Consider the following 20079-nt stretch of genomic DNA (forward strand, 5'->3'; position numbering starts at 1 on the left):
GTCTAAATAACCCAAAATGTGATGTCCACATATGTGGACGCCAGGACGTTAAATTCAGCAGTCATGAGAATGTCTTTATCTTTGTGTACATATTTTTTCAAAAATCATAAAAAAACAGTCTGAATGTTTGCCTATTGATGTAACCATGGATCTATATAATACAGACTTTTAATGCAGGATCTAATTTAGATTACAATCTAATTACAATCAGGTGCCCTACCAATAGTTGCATTTTTTACTAAAAGTATATCCTATTTAAGTATTTAGTAACATAAAGGGTATTTCTGGTCAACCGAGGTGGGTCTATAGGCATTTTGAATCATAAAGGAAAATTATAATTCTCTCTTTATTATGACACTCTAGTTCTTTATTGGGATAAAAACATTGTGATTATGATAACTTGTCAGTCAAAGAGATTATACAGTCATGTGAAAAACAAAGGGTTCTATGCATTTCTGTGAACACCTAAATATACTTTACCATATGTCAAACTTGCGAGGATAAGAAACAACCAGGTCATGTTAATCAAATGCACTTGATTAATTGATGTTTGACGCAACAATACTATTACTACTACTACTACTAATATTTTAATAGTAATAATAATACAATAATTGATAAAAACATACATTTTGTCAGTTTGTTTGTCTGAGGTTCAGGTGTGTGTTAAGGATTAGAAAGTAATCCTGCCAGGAGTGGATATCCTATCAAATTCACCCCAAAGTTAGGTGAAATGCTCAGAGAAACTGCAAAATCATAGAGTAAGTAATTTTATTTAGTATAAAATAAAATATTGTACTCGGAAACATACATTTATTAGTGTGTAATCATGTCTTCTAACGACCTTATGCATTTTTATTGGAATTAATCCACTGAAAAACTCATAAGCGCGAGCACCGTTTGTTAAACCCACCGTGGTGCAGAGATGGACACTCCACCTAATCACATTGTATATATGTGGTTATAGTCTAGTCGTACACATGGTACATCAAAGGCAGAGAAGAAAAGAACTCATAGGCATTCACGTTACATTGAGCTAAATATGTTTTATCATCCAAGAAGCTAAAAAGTGAAAGCAAAAGATGTGACCATCTTTTTATTCGCAAAAAGTAGTAGAAACAAACCAGCTGTTATGGAGAAAAGTCCTACAGTGGCCACCACAGCTAGGATTATGCACTTGAACTAGGAGTAAAAATAACAGAATTCCTTAACACCAATCTGCACTCTACAGAGTGATGTGATTTTACATAGTCTAGTTTTAAGAGAGCTGTGCACAAAAAATGCCCACAAATATCAATGAAATGACCAAAATAAAAGTGCGCCATAAGTCCTCCTCAACAATGTGAAAGACTCATAGTCACACAGAATACGATTACTTCAAGTTGTCACTGGTAACTGTGGTTCTACACTACTGACTCACTACCTTAAAAGTTTAATGTGTTCTGATAGGATTTTTTATAATTATTAAAAATAAGATGAAAAAGCAACACAATAAAATAAACAGAAAACAACTTACAGAAGAAATCATTGCAAGTGTCTTTTATTCGTTTCTCAGACACAATAAAGCACATAACCCAGAGCACAACAGGACTAGGGGGTGTATGAGCAAAGGACATCCTGTGATGAAGGAGAAATGACTGATTCAAAGCAACGCCTGGACAGAGACGTTATTACTCAGGCTGAGCAATGCAATTCATTTTTTTTCCTCGTTGCAATAACAAATCATACGTGCATGTCTTATTTGCAATATTTAAAAAACACATTTCTAGAAATTATTCATAATGTCGTTGGCGGTGGCATCTCACACATCAGCTGGCGGCTCTGACATCAGCCAGCGACAATTCTTCCACTTTTCAAATTGAGATGATAATCTTTTTCTTTTCCTCTACAGTACAAATCTCCAGCTCCATATTTAAGTGATTTCAGCTGTCAATAACCTTAGAGGGCTGAGAAATTAAACGCTTTAACGACACAGTCAAAGCTACATGTTAATCAAACACAGGTCTGCAGTTGACACAGCACTGAAAACGATAGTAGATAAAATCACTTACATTGTAAACAGATAGCAATTACAACTTAATCTGGTCCACAACAGTGATATATTACTCATCTATAGTTTTCCTCATAGTGCTCATTTATACAATACTGGCTTTTAAGTCAACATCTTTAATTTCTTGACATGACATGTAAGAAAGAAGAATGCTACATAAGCTTCGAATAATATATATATTGTCTATATATGTAAAGCTGAATTACCCTTTAAAACACTTCACATCAATATCAAATACTGTGAAACCATTACAGTTATACTTCAGTCCTTTCTACCTCATCTACCAACACATTCTAGAAGTCTCTATGGTGGAATGGATTCAGTACATGTGAATGTTCAGCTCTCAACAGCATTGTTAAATTTCACAAAAGCATCCAGTTACACCTCCCTGAGATGAAGACCATACTGAAATGAAAGGAAATATATATTTTTTGAAACACTGACTCTATATATTAGACTGTATATGCTGCATTGGACAGCAATTTAAAACAAAACAAAGTCCCTCTTTTCAACGTGCGGTAGAGATCATGTCTGGTGACATTTTTTATAACCAAGAGAAACCTAGCTGTTCTTTGTAACAGGTGTGATCAACAACTTCCTGGACGAGGCCTAGAAAAATGAAAAACTTTTCCCAATTTTCCCAAAAATTCAAGATCAGCTTTTCAGATCAGTCTGTGGAAGTCGCATTTTGTCTACCACTACTTGTGCCTCTGTAATTTCCACTGGCTCTCCCAGCGCACTGTGTTCGTGTGGCCAAACATGACAGATCATTACAGTATGGTGGCACAAGACAGGTAATTTTCTGTCAGTGTTCTCCCTCAGATCCCACAGGAGCATGGTGTTGACAGTCTCACTTTGTCATGGTGCAAAATCCAGTGAATGAGTAACAACAACCATGCTTCTGGTCTCGATCATCACCTACCATTAGGCTTTGAAATTTATGTCACTTTCAAACATAATTTGAAGGTGGTCCATTGTGAAAGTTTGTAAATGTAAATGGTCAGAACAGAACTTCCAGAGAGGAATCTAAAAATAGCTGCACTGGAAGCTGTCTGAACCTAATAAAATGATCTTGAACTGATCCAAATTGAAATCAGGTAAGGTTTTAACGCACGCAAACATATGCATGTGTATTATATATATCAGGCCCAATCCCAGAACGTTTTTCATACCTTAAAAACAACTTTAATGAAATTTTTTGTTTGATTTTGACATCGTTTCTGTCAATGATGATAACAGATGACTTTTTATTATTGAAGTCGTCTGGGACCGCTTTAAAACAAAGACAAATTTATACAGGGGCAAGAAACATGAAACCCAGACAACCAGACAGAGTAGCTCAACTTGAAGCCCAGAGTTAGCTGAAGATGTTGGATTACAATGGCACAACCAGTGTGGTAATAATGTCTGGATGGCCTTATACATGGAAAAGATTGAGTGTATGTGTGACTTACAGTCTTTTGGAATGTTCTAGAAATTCTTTGAGGCCGCCCTTCACTTCCCATGATGCAAAGCTGTAGGACAAGGGTGCTCCAGACATCAAACAGTTCTTTTAGTTAGACGGTTCCTGTTTCTAGTTTGTGCAAATGATTTGGTACCAATGGAATCAACTGGCAATAGCGCTCTTTTCTGTGTATGTCTGCAGAAGAATACTCCTAGCTTTAGACCTCATGTGAAGACCTCAAGAGCTTGCAACGCAAATCCTTTCATGCTGAAACGAAGCTAACTGGGTGGAGAACTTGGGGCAGATGAGCTAAGTATCCTGGAGGACCAGAGGAGAAAAATATCTGTGCTGCTTTGCTTGGGATGATGCTGGGGTACATGGATAGAGTTTGGGAAATCCTTCTTTGTTTCTCCTTTAGCAAAGTTTGGCTAACTTTTTCTGACTTGTCTGATTGTTTGACAGTTTCTTACCCCACTTGATTGCTTTACAGTGATGTTAGTTGTTCCCAGATCACAGCAATTAACATGGTGAAAGCAAAGTTCTTACCATGGTGCCAGTACTGGCAAATTAAAAGTGTTGAAAGCTTCTATTTGAAACTTGTAATCCTGTGTAGATGCAGACAAATCTCACCAGTTCTGGTGGTCTTCTTACAGCACAACCAAAACCCAAGAAAAAAGAGCAATTTAGTCTTCAGTATGGCCAATAGAAGACAATACCAATGCAACTTATTGTTAGACTTCTACTAGTGTCATTATTGCCATTAACCCCTTAAAAGCTACAAGGGGATTTAGGTCCAGAATGTATGCACTAAATTACACTGTTACCTTACATAATTTAGGGCAATGATTTAACAATGTTAGACACTATGCATGTGTTACATTAAAACTGAGCAAAAGCAAACAAACCCTTATATTCTTAATTCCACTTACAGTACTTAACATGTGAAAAATAAAGCTAAATTCAGTCCATGCATGTTAGAAAGGCTGCTGCGTATCAGATCCACTTTAATATTCTCAGACGGTCAGTGGACTGAAAAAACAAATAATTAAAAACAAGAAAAAGGAAAAAAAAGCAGAGAATACAGCCGCAGTGTGAAGTCAAAGTTTATGGTTTGGGAGTGGCTAACAATGTGCAGGAACTGCACTTTATATTGACAGGTGAGGGAGCTGATGCAGTTCTAGTGTTAGAAAAAAAAAAATCCAAAACAGACAGAGTAAAAAGCCAGAGAGAGATGGAAATGGAGGGATGAGGAGAGAAATTGAAATAGTTTTGAGAGGAGCGAAAAGCATGGCGGAGGCAGAAAAAGCAGGGCAAGCTGAACACAGCTTGTCTGACATCAATCCAGTAGTAGTTTTTTTTTTTTTTTTTTTTAATCGGCGTCCCACGCTCACTGGACACATATCTGATTCTTCAGACTGTTGGAGAAAAACAGAGAGAGACGGAAAAGATTCATCAGTGATACACTTCAGATATTGTATACACAGTTTATGCAGCACATGGCAAAATAAAGGAAAAGAAACATTTTGGTGCTGGCTGCCGTCGCCATTGATTTACACCAGTTAAGAATCATAAAAATGTCAAGAAACTCATCAGTTTCACAATGGATAAGAAAACGATGTCAAAGCTTACACTCACTGGACACTATTAGGTCCACTTTGCTAGTCCTGGGTCTGACCCTGCCTTGCAGATGTCGCAGAAGAAATTGAGACTCATCAGACGAGCTAATGTTTTTTCCAGTCATTTAATGTCCAACTTTGAGAACTGTGTGTGTTGGTGGACTGAAAAAAATCAACATCTTCCACACTGCAGAGCTTGGAATGACATATACCACCAAGATATGATAAATAGGTAGAAATTGGAGTTATTCAGTCTTCAAGCTCTTCTTCTTTTTCAGAGATGCTCTTCTACATACTTTGGCTCTAATGAGTGATTATCGGAGTTACTGTTGTCGCGTTTGTTTTCTGAGAGAGGATGAACAAACTCAAAGATGAATTTTATTTATAATGAAGTTTATTAAATGGTCGAAGGTTCCAGTTACAGCGCTGCGGACCTCTCTCTGTCCAGCTGTCCTGACAGAGAAAGGGTGCCACTCCTCAGGGAATAAAGTTTTAATAATAGCATAGAAATATCACATGAATATGATTGGTTAAAAATTTGGCGAGAAGCCTCAGACTTGGCTTTCCATAGATAGTGTTTGCTCCAGTTTCTGTCTCCTCCAATCAGGCATCTTTCTCTCCGTAAAAGAAAACTCCTCCCCATTTCCCTGTTGCTATGCAGTTTAGTAGTTTTTCAATTCAAGCTCACCCTGACTGCACGTGTGTGTGGGTTCCACCCAGCACCTATCTCCACACCATAACATTTTCACTTCAAACCAGTCCAGCCATTCTCCTCTTTTATCAAAAACACATTTTCAACCAGAGAAATGAGCTCACTGGATATTTTCTTTCTTTTTTTTTTTTTTTTAATTATTCTCTGTAAAGCTGAAAAGTGGTTGTGTGGGAAGTCTCTGAAATTTAAGACTAGCTTTGTTCCCCATTCTGATGCTCAAATTTCAGCAGGAAGTCTAAATGCATTGGGCTTCTGCCATGTGGTTGGCTACTTAGAAATTTATGTTAATAAGCAGGTAAATAGCGTGCCTAGCAAAGTGACCAGTGTATATATATCAAAAGACAAACCAAAAATCTTTCAAAAGTTTTAGGCTCCCTGTTGAATTTTGCAAAAGTTTTGAATTGAATAGAGTGAATAAGAATAATTGGTTTATGGAAACCATGCAGGGTTTGGTTTGTTATATATTCTGAGAGGGCAAAAAAAAAAAAAAAGATTTTGTTTGTGTTTTCTCCTCTTCAGCTGAAATTTTAAAATAAATAGAACAGAATAAATAGAAAAAAGAATACAGGAAAAGAATAAAGGTGTTATTTGGATGTAGATTATTGGATGTAGATGTAGATTATCATTTAAATTGATATGAAGAGCCTTTTCCTGTTTGTTTTCTTCCTATTTTTTAAACTAATACTGCTGAAAAAAACACCAACTTGTTCTTATCCAGTTAATAAGTTTTTAGATCTTTTAATGCTCCAAACAGATGAGAGAATCTGGCTGCTTGTGTTTCTTGTCATGTTCTGTCGCCTTCAGCCTCAGTTTTCCTTTATATATTGTGTTGAATCTCCATCAATCCTGCACATGCTGTACAAAAACAATATGAGTGTGTAGTTCCACACACATATTTAAATTTAAACTGCTGTGCAAAACATGCAACCATACCTCAGTTGCCATCCTCAGAGCATCCCAGGATGTATAGTAGTTTCTGTTTTACTATTTTATTACAAATACAAAACTTCATTCATGTTTTTGTGGCGTGGCCCTCCAGTGTTCTAAGTAAACATTAATTCGGTCTGTTCAAAATGAAATAGAGAGACATCAGTGCCAGAGTGGCCATCGGGGGCAACGGGAGAATTAAACACATAAATTAATCCGTTCACACATTGTAAAGTTGAATCTGCACACACAGCTCTTTTTCTCTTGGGGTTTTTTTTTTTTTGTTTGTTTTGATATTGTGAAGTTTTAAAATGCCAGAGATGACTGCACAACTGCTGAGACATAATGGTAGTTATTGTTCAAAATAATGTTGCCGGTTTTGTATTATGAAAAATATGACAGCTCAGTATGCAGCAAAGATTTGAAGAAAAAAAATATTCTAAAAAGGTTTTGGTAATCAACTTGTATTTGCAGTCAATCATGTCTCTCATTAAATAGTAAAGAAAAGAAAACAGATGTGAATCAAATTAAGGTTAATGAATCTCTTGTCACATTGCAGTTTTGTATAGTACGTTCTACATGCAGAAACTTGGTGTGCTGAAATGACAGAAGAATAACCAAGGTGTCTGTAGCCTTCTGATTTTTATGCCAGTTAATAATCACTTCATTCATCCATCTTTCTGCCCCTTGTCCTGTCACAGTTCCTACCAGTAGGACATATCCACAAGGCTTAATCTAGGAGGTGTGCATGAGGCATCCAAATCACAACCACTTCAACTTGCTACTTGTTATGTGGAAGAGGACTATAACCTGTCCTAAACTATGGAGCTTTTCCAAGACAAGCTCCCACAGAGGAAGAGGAACATCCACTACATGCATGTATGGCCATAGGTGAGGGTGGGATCATAGATCAACCAGTAAAAAAATACAGCCATACAGCTGTTTACTCAATGCATTTGAAGCACTTTATCTACAACCATGGTCAAGTTTGAATCAGGAATGAACCCACAGGCTATTCTCCACATAGATGACCTCCTCTGAGCAAGCACTTGCTGAAAGTGGGAAGGAAAAAAATCCTTTTAAAAAAGTTCCGCAGAACCAGGCTCAGGGAGGGGCTGCTATCTCCCGTGACCGATTAGGGGTGAGAGGAGGAAGAAAGGACAAAACAGACGCTGATGTTCTTTGTGGAGAAAGGCCATAGTTGGGTTTGAATCAAGACGCCTGCACTACCAAGACTGCAACCTTATTCTTTCAGTCACTATCCAGAGCTTGTCACCATAGTTGAGGGAGGGAATGTAAAAACAAATGAATGGCTTTGGTTTCAAGCTCAGCTGTCTCTTCACCACAAGAGACTGGGGTACACTCATCCACTTTAATTTAGCCAATGCACCTGCCAGTCTTCCACTCCACAAAGTCCTCTAGGAGTTTTCAGTGGGTTGGGTGGAGTGAACTCACCTAATCCTCAATAAGACTGGAGGTTTTTTGGCCCTGATTCAATGAATTGAATGCAGTTCAAAACATGACAGCATGGCCTAAAATGTATGTCCAGTTTCCTGAGGGCCTGCATGTGTCAAGGCCTAGGGCCAAAGGCAGTCATGGGGATCTAACACCTCTGCATGAATGAGTTATTGTTTGCATGCCAAAGATTTAATTGACAGAGACAGCCGAGACATTTTAGCTGATAGAAAGCTCAGTGATACATAATGAAAAACAAACCTAAGACCAGGCAGCAGGAACACCTGACTTTATACTTTGAACTGAAATTATGTTTTAATGGAAATGTAATTTCTTTGTAAACGTAAACATATAACATGAAACATGATTTAAAATAGATCCTCATAAGGATTAGGCCAGGTGGTTTGTTTTTAAAGAATAAATTATTTAGCATTATTTCTTTTAAAGATATTTGCCTTTGAAAAATCTGGAATGGAGATACAATAACTGTATAGAAATGTAGGTTTTCTGAAAGAAAGCTGACCTTGATTTACAATATTCTTAACTTTCTAGTTCAGTGTGTCAGGTCAGAAAATATTCTTATTTTTTCTGTGGCTCAGTCCCTGAAATTTGCACAAATCTGCATGTCTTTCAAACTACCGTCAATGACTGATGCACACTTGGCCTGCAATTCATTTCAACAGCCATGTTTCTGTACTTGTGCAATGTGAGACATCTGGAGAACATTCCTTTTGAACTTTTGAAAGTATAATCTGCTGCAGATAAGTTTCAGGACTCAGTTTATACAAGTGGTTAGTTTAAGCACCGTTTTAGAGACTAATGATACATGGTTCCCTGGAGGAAATTCTTAAAGCTATTGCAGTTGATTGAAAAATCAGATAAGTATATATCAGCAATAAGTTGATTTGCAGAATCGAAAAGGTAGAGATCTGGTCCTGTCTACCATTCTGCTCCTTTTTGTTCCATGCACTCAATGAAATCGTTTTTCTTTCTCTTGACATCCAGTGTCAAAAAGTTGCCAAGTAATCACAATCGTTGTGTGATTGAATAGGTGACTTCAAGCTTTTTCTGCATTGGTCCAGCAACCCAGACCAACAGATGGCCTCATCTTATCGCTTTATCATTACAGAGTTGCTGTCCTGACGTCTCCTCGATTAGCAGGACTGATGTACTCCCAGGTTCAATCGGTCAACACAATAAAGACTCAGTCACGACACACCAAAGGTTGTCTGTCCCTCAGACAGCACAAACAAGTGTGCCCATGGTTTGATAGAGCAGATGGGGAAAAAAATTCAGAGGCATCGTGCAATTTGCCCCAGTGGGGACACACAATAACTGCACAATTGTGAGCAGGAACATGACAGACTGGCAGTTAGCATCGCTTCTGTTGTTTGTTGCACGTAATCAAATGGCTTTTTCTCTGTCAGTGCAATGGGAATTGCATGTTGTCCTTAGTCGAACTAAGCAGAGTAATCACAGTCTGCTCTGCGAAAAGAGCATCCTGCTGTGTTTGTCTTGCAAAGACAAAAACAACTACACAAAACAAACTGTTGTGCTTATTTCACTGGAAAGCTCAACGTGGCAGAATGCACCAATGCTTCAGACTTATACCTCGACACAGAAAGTGTTTTGACTTACTACCCTGAACCTTTCTTAACAAACAGATCTTGTAACCCTCTTCCTCGTACACCAAGTATTTGGGTAGAAAAAGAAGGACAGTTTGGTCACTCAGTTGCTCAGAAATGTCCTTGCTTTTGAAAGAAAAGCACATGTGGTTCTATCTAATGTAAAACTGATAGAAATGAATGATTCATAATAAACATTTATCATTTCTGATGGAATATCTGCCCATATTCAGCAACAAACACTCCTCTATTCTAATGGCAGAGGTTAAAAGGCTGATTGATTTTTTTACATTTTTTTTTTGCATAGCTAACAACTGTTGTGCCGATTAAATAAGCAATCACTTTGAATTATTTGACTTTCTTGAGCAGAGAAGTCAGGCTCATTTTACATTATGTGCCACATACAGCCCACTTTGGTCTGTACATTTCACAGAAAAAGTTCTGGTTGTTTACGTCTTGATGCATGCTCAATCAATCAGGTAAGTAAATCTCCAAAAGTTGATTCTGTTCATCTGGACGTAGCTTTTTGTGGGAGAAACGTTTCGTCACTCATCCAAGTGACTTCTTCAGTCTCAGCTGACTGCAGGTTTCCCCAACCTTATAAACAGTACATTTGCATAATGACTGAAACCAGCGTACTGAAGGAACAATGGGCTGGGAGGTCCTTGCTATCTTACCCTGGAACACCACCAAGCCATTGGTTCAGATATGTGGATGAACCCTGGGTGAAAATCAAATCTCTGTACGTAGCACAATTCACGGATCACATTAACTTGGTGGACCGACACATCAAATTCACCAGGGAGGATATGAAAAGGGGCAGGTTAGCCTTCTTAGACTGTGAGATTTCCATCAGTAATGGGGGACATCTAAAAGCTGACGTGTACCGTAAACCTACGCATACGGATCAGTATTTAAGGTTTGACTCTCATCATCCACTGGAGCACAAACTGGGTGTCATTAGGACGCTACAACACAGAGCGAACACCATCCCCACTGACACAGTGGCCAGGGAGGCAGAAGAACATCACATCAAGAAGGCCCTGAGTAAATGTGGTTATCCCAGCTGGACTTTTGTCAAAGCTGGAAAGGCACCTAAAGAAAGCTGATCCAGGAGAGAAGGACAACCGCTGCCCAAGCGAAAACCTGTAGTGATCCCATATGTGTCAGGAGTATCGGAGCAGTTGAGACGCATTTTTTCTAAACACCGGGTCTCTGTAGCTTTTAAACCCCAAAACACGCTGCGCCAAAAATTGGTCCACCCCAAGGATCGGGTCCCCCGACACAAACAGAGTAACGTAGTGTACGCTGTCCGGATTGCCAGGATTTATACACCGGGGAAACCAAACAACCTCTGGCGAAGCGGATGGCACAACACAGAAGAGCTACCTCGTCAGGCCAGGACTCTGCAGTCTATTCACACCTACAGGCCAGTGGACACTCTTTCAATGATGAGGATGTATACATCCTGGACAGGGAGGAACGCTGGTTTGAGCGCGGAGTCAAGGAGGCCATTTACGTGAAACGGGAAAGACCATCTTTGAATCGAGGAGGAGGCCTTAGGGTACATCTTTCGTCATCTTACAATGCTGTGATTGCAGCCATTCCCCAACTCTCTGTGAATGGGACTCATCGCCATTGATCAGTGGGCTTTGATCAGTGGGTTTTGGTCAGTGGTTGTTGATCAGTGGTCATGAGAATGTGCATAATTAAGATTAAGGAACTGACCTCCCAGCCCATTGTTCCTTCAGTGGGCTGGTTTCAGTCATTATGCAAATGCACTGTTTATAAGATTGGGGAAACCTGCAGGCAGCTGAGACTGAAGAAGTCACTTGGATGAGTGACGAAACGTTTCTCCCACAAAACGCTACGTGAACAGAATCAACTTTTGGAGATTCTGGTTGTTTATTGTCCTGACACTCCTGTAATTACTAATTATAAAGAATCGCTGTGCTCAAGACAAAGCCATCGGGATATGCAATTCCCCCGAAATCATTTGAATTAACTCCTGAGTTCATGGTAAATTTACCCTGATGAAGTGAGCTAATGCTTTTTTAAATTCTAAGGGCCAATCACAATTTTTATGCCACATTTCCATCGCTGAATGTCACACATTTCATTACTCTGCTTGGTTTCAGGTAGGTCTCCAGCATATGTGATAAAAAAACACTTGCGCCTTAACCCATCATTAAATCTCCATGGAAATCCAAAAATAAACAGGCTAATTTGCATTCACGTATTGGACTGTTATTGGCAGCCATGTAAATCTACCCTTTATGAAAAATTGTGTGTATGTGGCTAAAAGAAAAGTATCACATTTTATGTAAAAATATAAATTTTCACACATTAATGAAAGAATTAGCACACTAGGGAACCTTATTTTAACGCTGAATAATTTTCACAATGTGAGTCAAACATGGGGAGATATTTTTGTCTCTCCACTCATTATCATGGAAATGCAGAGTGGGATGGTGTGATATTAAAATGAAAAGGCATAGTGGAATATAAGAGCATCTCCAAAGTGAAAGAGAGAGAAAGAAACAGGCAGGAAGCCAAAAATGGGGAAAAAGGAAACAAACAGAACTGAAGACACCTTAAGACCAATGAAAGAAGGGAGGGGGAATGGAGGGCAGAGGGATCTTTCTTTTTTTATTCTGACAACAGAATTGTTTCTCAGCACTATGGTGCTTTATATATCTGAGGGTTTCATATGTATAAGTCTATTCTGAGTCAAATGCTTTACAACCCCATGTTAATTAGATTCAGTATTAGGTAGAATCTCCCTTTCTTCAACGATTCCAAGACAAAAAACAAAATTATGTCATTCAAAGTCAGTGTTCTCTTTCAAAGCATTCTAAATTATTTCTTCTTACATTAAGTCATGTTACATTTGATCTGATACAGCAGAAAAAAATAGTTTTAAACAGATTTGTGTTTGTTTAATTCAGTTAACGGGTAAATGGACTGCTGTATGTTCAGTGCCTTTTTACTCTATGCGAGGACTCAAAGTGCTCCCTAAACTTCACCCAGTAACACGTATCCATGCTGTGCTTTTATCTATGCCTAAGCACTTTAATTAACATTCACACACACAGCTGTGTCATGGGCAACTCAGGGTCCAGCATCCTACCTGAGAATATTCAATGTAGGAGAGGAGAGGCCAGGATTGAACACTTGACCTTCAATTGGTAGAAAATCTGCTCTAAGACCTGAGTCACAGCCACCCAAACACAGCAACGGTGAGCAGTCTCACTGCTTACTGTTGTTTTTTTTTTTGTTTACACCATTTGTTTTCTCATTTGTGTGGCCAACATAGCAGGTAGTAAGTGAGGCAAACTGGTGCACAGAGGTTTGATTTCTATAGCAGTCATTATGTTTGTCCCTGTTCACATCCAGCAGTTACAGAATATCAAATTCAGCCACCATCCTGTTCCTGTGCATAATTTAACATTTTTGTTGTCACAATCTTTCCAGGCCAGAACTGTTTATGGATTATCTTTGTGTGGACCTTTGGAAGGAACTTGTTTTATTCATGGTTGGTGTTATATTTCTACGGTAACAGCTGGTAACAGCTTATTTTCTAGTATGTGTGTATTGCTACCATACATGGTATGACACTAAGCTTACATAAACATGCACACACAAGCAAATAGTATTGTGCTCACCATTTTCATGCTAGTTTTGTTTCTACCCAACAAGTCCACACACAAACCTTTCCTAATCAGCTTTCCTTCACATTGATGTGAAATATCATGAGGTGCCATGGAAAATGAATAAGAAACAAGAAAAAAAGAACAGTGGAATCTAACTGCACTTAAAGACTCCTTGGTCTTAGATGCTTTACATGTTCTTACTGTATGTATTACTATATATAACGTATCACTTCCTTACCAAGGTTGAAGGTTTAAAGAAAAGGAAGCACATGACCTATAAGGTGCAATTAAATCGTTCCTTAGTATTAAGAGAATTTGAATAGCTTTTATTATGACTGCTGCAGATGCTTCACTTAGCTCAGTTAGGAACCTTCCTTAGTAATCTTGACTATATGACTCCAAATCTGCATAATTCTTGCCTCTGCGTGCTTCGCGTCTCACTTGTAGTCACTTCCTGTTTTCTTCTTTTTCTGGTATTTGGTTCTATTTTATGTTTTTGGTTTTTTTTACATCATGTCCTTTTTTGCCAACTTCTAATTCCTTGACTGTTTTCACCTGTATTGCTTTTAATTTTTCTAGATTATCTGCCTTCATTAAGTCATGTATTAAAACTTGAATTTTGTTCAGTAATCCTGCTGCAGTGTTCTGCATTTTGGTTATCATTCTGTCGAACATGTAGCAGATTTAATCTTCTCTGGCTTTTACAGATACAGCTGTGAGCTGGTCTGACTTGATCCGAGGTTGCAATATTACAAATGTTCTGATTCTGTCACAGGTTCTCTCAGGTTTGGTATTTGCATCTGATCTAACTGGGGTCTCTACTCAGAGTCAAGTGCAGAGCTCCTGAAGCACCCTTGGCACAATGAGTGCTGTGGCTACCTATTGACCACTTAATTAGCATGTGAAAGTATCTGCAATTTGATGCATTTCTCTCCAGCACAGCCTCATATTTCACACATCACTGCTGAGCACTTATACGAGATGTATGCTTCAAATGACTGCAAAGAAATTTTCTCATCAACAGATTCAGTCAGCAGTCTTGTATGTAAAAACCCTTCTTCTGCAGACCGATGACTGGCTTTTAAATTAGCTGGACTGTGTCATATAACATGTGGAAAATAAATTCAAAAAAGCAAGAGGAAGCCTTCTAGGAAGAGCTGGCAATCTAGTTGTGTTGTAGGCAGGGTGAGCCAGTCCACCCTCTGTATTCCACGGGATTGCCAAGACTTGGGAAAACAATTATCCAGGCCAAAAAACTTGTTCATTACCTTTCACTGAATGATAAGAATCAAATTCTGTGTGGTTTAGTTTGATTTATTTTTCTTTTGTTCTTATGGTTATATAACTTTTGATGCAGTCATGTGACATCACTGCACAAGTTTATCCTGGGAAAAATAAAAGATCTGTATAATATGATTGTGCATTAGGGCTAAAGTTATACAAGAATTATATAGAATTCCTAGAAAATATGAAGAAGTGGCTTAGACTTTAAGGAGCTTGAGGATGATACATGGCCTCAAACACTGCCCGAAGCAATGTGCTGCTCTGCACAATCATACTTTCACAGATTTAAGTCAAGAGTAAAATTTCATGCTACTACTGCATAAAAAGCCCCCCAGCTAACTTCTTAAGGTGGAGAAGGGTCTCTTAAGTAATTCACAGTACAGTCGGCGTAGGTTACACTGCTTCACAACCTTCAATGGCCGAGAGCAAGAGCACAACCTGACTGCATCCACCCCTCCCACATGGCAACTCTGCAACTTATGTATTCCTGTGGTGTGTGACAAATTGTATCAGGACGTTGCTCTAGTGAAGCATTTTTCATGCATAATTCATTCTCCAGCCTACATTCCACATGGACATTTTCAAATCCCTTTGAAGTTAATTCTCTCTTCATGATAAACAGCCTCCCTCGCTGTGGCTGTGCGGGTCACGATTGTCAGTGTGGTCTGTGCTGGGAGAAATCACCTGTCCCAAGCAATTTCACAATACAAGAGGTTTACATCTAATAATTCACTGTGGGAAAATGATCTGTGCCTGATCAAAATGACAGGAGGACTTAATGCTGCATGATTTACAGTTAATTGAGCACTGAACTAGTTTTGTTCTACATAAAACAAACAGAACAAACAGGAGATTATGTATAACCCTTTTGTGTACCTTTACACAGTACACTGCATGCCCTAATGACAGGTATATAGAAATATTGCATGGTGGATTCAGCTCAGCACTCAATATAATGTTCTGCATGAAACAAACAGACCACAGGCAGTTCAGATTGGCTGCCATACCATAGCTGGCAGGTGTCATCTGCCATACTACTAAACTTAGGACTAATTCATAAATTATCTTCAAAATTTGATATATTTTGACGTACGGTGACCGCAGCTGGCATTTTACTGTAATGACTTTGTGTTAGCATAAAGATATGATAAAAGCAGGCGTGTTTCTTGAATCATAAATTGTTTCATCAGGACTCCATGGATAGGAATGTCAGTTTTGAAAGAAATAGTGCATGCACATCTTATAATATGTTTGAGTCAGCTGAAGAAAAAGGGAGGCTGAGAGCCCAAACACAGCTACTTTTCAATTCTGTGTATTTTTGGGGTCTGTACTAAATGTGAGGTTATTAAGCATTTTAAAGAACCACAACCAGAACCAAGTGTAGAACCATATTTTGACTGTTCTATCCTGATGATAGTGCAATAATTATATAGAAAGTAACTATACTCAGCACATCCCAAAGGTGCCTTTTTGGATAGGGATCTAGTGATGCTGGATGCCATTTGAGCACAGTTAACTCATGTCATGTTTAAGAAACCAGTTTCAGATTATTTAAGCTTTGTGACTTGCACGTTACCCTGCTGAAAGTAGCCATCAGAGGATGAGGTAGGTTGTGGTATTTAAACAATGCTCAGTTGGTACAACAGGAGCCTAAAGTGTGCCAAGAAACACACCATTACACCACCACCTCCAAACTGAACCAATGATACACGTCAGGATGGATACATGCTTTCCTGGTCCTTATGACAAATTCTGACCCAACGTTCGAAATGTCACAGCAGAAACTGAGATTCATCAGTACAGATAATGTTTTTTTTTTCGAGTCATCAAATGTCCACTTATGGTTATCCTGTGTGAATTCTAGCATGAAAGTTTAGTTACTCTTGCCCTCCTATCAGCTCAAAACAGTCTGGTCATTATTCTCTGACCTCGTGTCATCTTTGTTGTCCCATCCTTTGTAAACCCTAGAGATGGATATGCAGCAAAATCCCAGCTGAACAGCAGTTTCTGAAATGCTCAGTCTGACACCAACTACCGTGTCACATTCAAAGTCCTCTAAATCACCTCGCCTCATTCCTTTGCTCGGTTCCTTGACCACTGTGCTGCTGCCATTTGACTATAATTATAGACGTTATTCAAGGATTGTTTACAATCAGCCGCAAATGTGAACGTCACGGCAGAAGCGGTGGACAGATTAGACTGTCAAAATCACTTGGATCCAACTCTATGAACCGCTGATATCTTGACAAAATTTATGGGCTAAACTGCTGCTGCGGGTTAGGAATGTCCCATAAAAAGTGAGCACCATTTCTCCTGTCATGACCACACATGCCACTTACTTGATCTTCACCCAACAACTGTGGAAATTATTTGATCTGGACCAAAGTTGACTGGTGGATCAATGAAAACAAGGGCAGCTGACTGTGAGGAGACAAAATCCTCAACACATTTATAAATCAGTTACCATGATTTCTGCAGAAACTTCTGCTAACAAAACATTAAATTGTGTTTGCACTGTTATCACAGATATGGGTGTTTATGATTTTCATTACCAAAATTATATGAAATGAGTGTAACTTATATTCAAAATGTACCAGGAGAATTTAACTGTGGGGGCACAGCGACTTTTAGTGGGCAGGTCTGGAGCACAGAGCCCTGTCCATAATGCTGACGCTGACCACAAACAAAGCTCAGAGCAAAGAGAGGCTTGAGAACCTTGTTAACAGCACTGATCATACATTATCCTGTTAGGCAGAACTACTGTTTCAGAGAGGTTTTATTACAGGAGACATTGTTTGCTTTATCATTTGAACTGGCTCCTATCCACCACACGGAGTCTGGCCATTCTTCAACAGTGATAGATGGTTTTCAATAACAAACAACAAGGAACAAAGTGAATACTTGATTACACTCCAGTGAATGACAGGGAATTAAATTAATGGGGGTTTGCATCTCATCTAACAGCAGGCCCCTGGGGGACTATCAGCCTAAGAGAGAAGCAAAAAAACAAAACAAAAACAGGTGATCTGACAGGCACTTGCCCCACTTGGAGGTTGACAATTGCTCCTCTGTAGCCAACTGCATCCCTGTGTTATCTCCCTGTGCACAGGGGAATTAATTAGGGGCTTGATGATCGGGAGAAATGAGGCTGAATAATAAAAACCTTGACGAGCACTTTCTGTGGTATTGCTCTCTTTCGCCTTTGTCCTTCCCAGCTCATGATGACTGTCAGGCCTGGAAGCTGCTCTTTTCATCCATATCCGCCTGCTACATGCACATAAAGTGGTTTTGAAAAATCCCTCTACTGAGCAGCTAATAGGTGTGAGGTGTAAAAAGGCCCGGTCCCTTTCAGAGCTTCCCATCGTGCGCTGTTGTAAATCGCAGAGCCATTACACGGGAGATGAGTGCAGGGAAAATATGGGCAGTGAAAAATCCCCCCCTGCCTTGGTCCCGGCTATTTTGTGCTTCAGGACACAATGCACTCCAAACCACAGGTGCTCCAAGACCATTACAAAAACAGTTTTCTTTTCATTCTTTCTTCATTTTTCATATCAGATGAAGTTGTTATAGCTGAAGATCATCACTCAGAAACACACAGAACACACAATCAGTCATTTTTCCAGTCAAATTATCCCAACAGCTCCTGGGACAAACCTCACCAGAGACCAAAATTAATAATGCACTTGGCTGTCCTGCTCGGTTCATGAAGCAGAAAGATAAATATGGCATAGTAAATATCACCGTGTAATGGCAGGCTGTTGGTGTTTTTTACTGACTACAAGACAATGACAGATCACATTCAACATGGTGATAAGTAAGTTTTGTTATCTGTGGCATATTGGAGGGAGCTTCATATTTTTGAACTTGCAAAGGAAAGTGGAGAAAGAAAATAAAGAAACTAGGAAACAGAATTGAAATCTATGAATTTTTTCATAGCACTGAGGAATGGATGCATGTTTTTAAAAGAAAGCTATACTCACAGCTGTCAGTTTGGGCACACCTAGCAGCGTAAAGGTCTGCAACTTTGAGAGATAAGGGTATGCAAATTACTTTGAGTTCACATTTTCAAAGGATAAGAATGTGACAGTAAAGTGGAAAGAGCTTTTGTATCTTGTGTCAAGATTCCTGCCCTGTCCTTGACTCCTCTTTTGTTTCTCTTTCGTGTTTTAAAGTGTTTTTTCCTCGCTGCTTTCCTGTCTTAGTGTTTTGTTTCTCTATGAAATTTGTTTTCTGTTTTATTCTTCTTAATTACTTGTGGGCTTTTTTCAGCTGATGTGCCTCTCTGTTTCTAGCTTCCGCCTCTCTAGTGTTTACAGTCTGATACTGCTGGCTGCTTGGTTCTGATTTCTGTCTGCTTGGTCCTGCAGTCAGATACTATTTTGAACCAAAACCTAATCCTTTGTCTTTAGTTCACCCTACACCATGCCGTGCATCAAGCAGCTAATGCTTTCCATCATTAAACAGCTAATCAGGATATGTTATTATGCTTTTTAAATCAAGAACCAAAACAATGATAATTCTGATGAATGCAAATCTTTATTTACAAACACCACCAAGTGCGGTACATTTTCTTACTCTTAAATCCCCCAAATTATTGTCTAAAATATACAGAACACTTTCTAAAATAGATGAATCAATATCCCTTCCTATTGCAAAGTGGGAAGCAGATTTATCAGTCAGCTTAGACCAAAACTTCTGGTCTCAGGTATGCTTAAAAACCTTTAAATTGATTAAAATCCCAGTCTGCAATTAATACAATACAAAATACTACATAGAGTGCACTATACAGGTCATCGGATGTTCCAAGATGGGCTTTACATCTTCCAACAACTGCTCACACTGTCAAGGCAATACACCAGACAATTACATCCACGCTCTTTGGTTCTGTCCACCAGTGCAGAAGTTTTGGCGCGGGATATGTGAAGACTTATCAAAGTGTCTGAAATGTATCCAACCTCCCCTTTAGTGTGCTTGTTGGGCAAATTGGATGATGTCACTACAGAAACTAATACAGTCCACATGGTTTTTACTGCCCTATGCATCGCCAAGAAAACGGTCCTCATGAACTGGAAAAATAAAAATAATCTTAATTCTAGCCAATATAGAAACCATCTAATAGATCACATTAGTCTCGAGACAGCCTCTGCCACCACATTAGATCAATCCCTCTGGGCTCCTTTGATCGGCTCCATCACCTAGCGGGGGTGGGGGGTCGTGGTTTGGTCCCGCCTTCGCCATTGTGGTTGATGTGGAGGTGGGACAGGCTTAGGGTGTCTGGAGAATCCCTAGGGACGTTATCCCTGGAGGGTTACC

At 39.1% G+C, this 20079-nt stretch overlaps 1 protein-coding gene across 1 annotated transcript in view; it reads right to left on the reverse strand.

The window, feature by feature from the left end:
* Positions 1–653: 653 nt before the first annotated feature.
* Positions 654–20079, reverse strand: part of zmat4a (zinc finger, matrin-type 4a) — a 155941-nt gene continuing 136515 nt past the window's right edge. The window contains exon 7 of the mRNA XM_005948064.3: positions 654–4909. Within this exon, the coding sequence (XP_005948126.1) occupies positions 4882–4909 (28 nt within the window). The 3' untranslated portion in view covers positions 654–4881. The remainder of the gene's footprint in view (positions 4910–20079) is intronic.

This window comes from Haplochromis burtoni, unplaced genomic scaffold, assembly GCF_018398535.1.
Source record: "Haplochromis burtoni strain Fernald_Lab_line unplaced genomic scaffold, NCSU_Asbu1 Contig_555, whole genome shotgun sequence".
NCBI lineage: Eukaryota > Metazoa > Chordata > Actinopteri > Cichliformes > Cichlidae > Haplochromis > Haplochromis burtoni.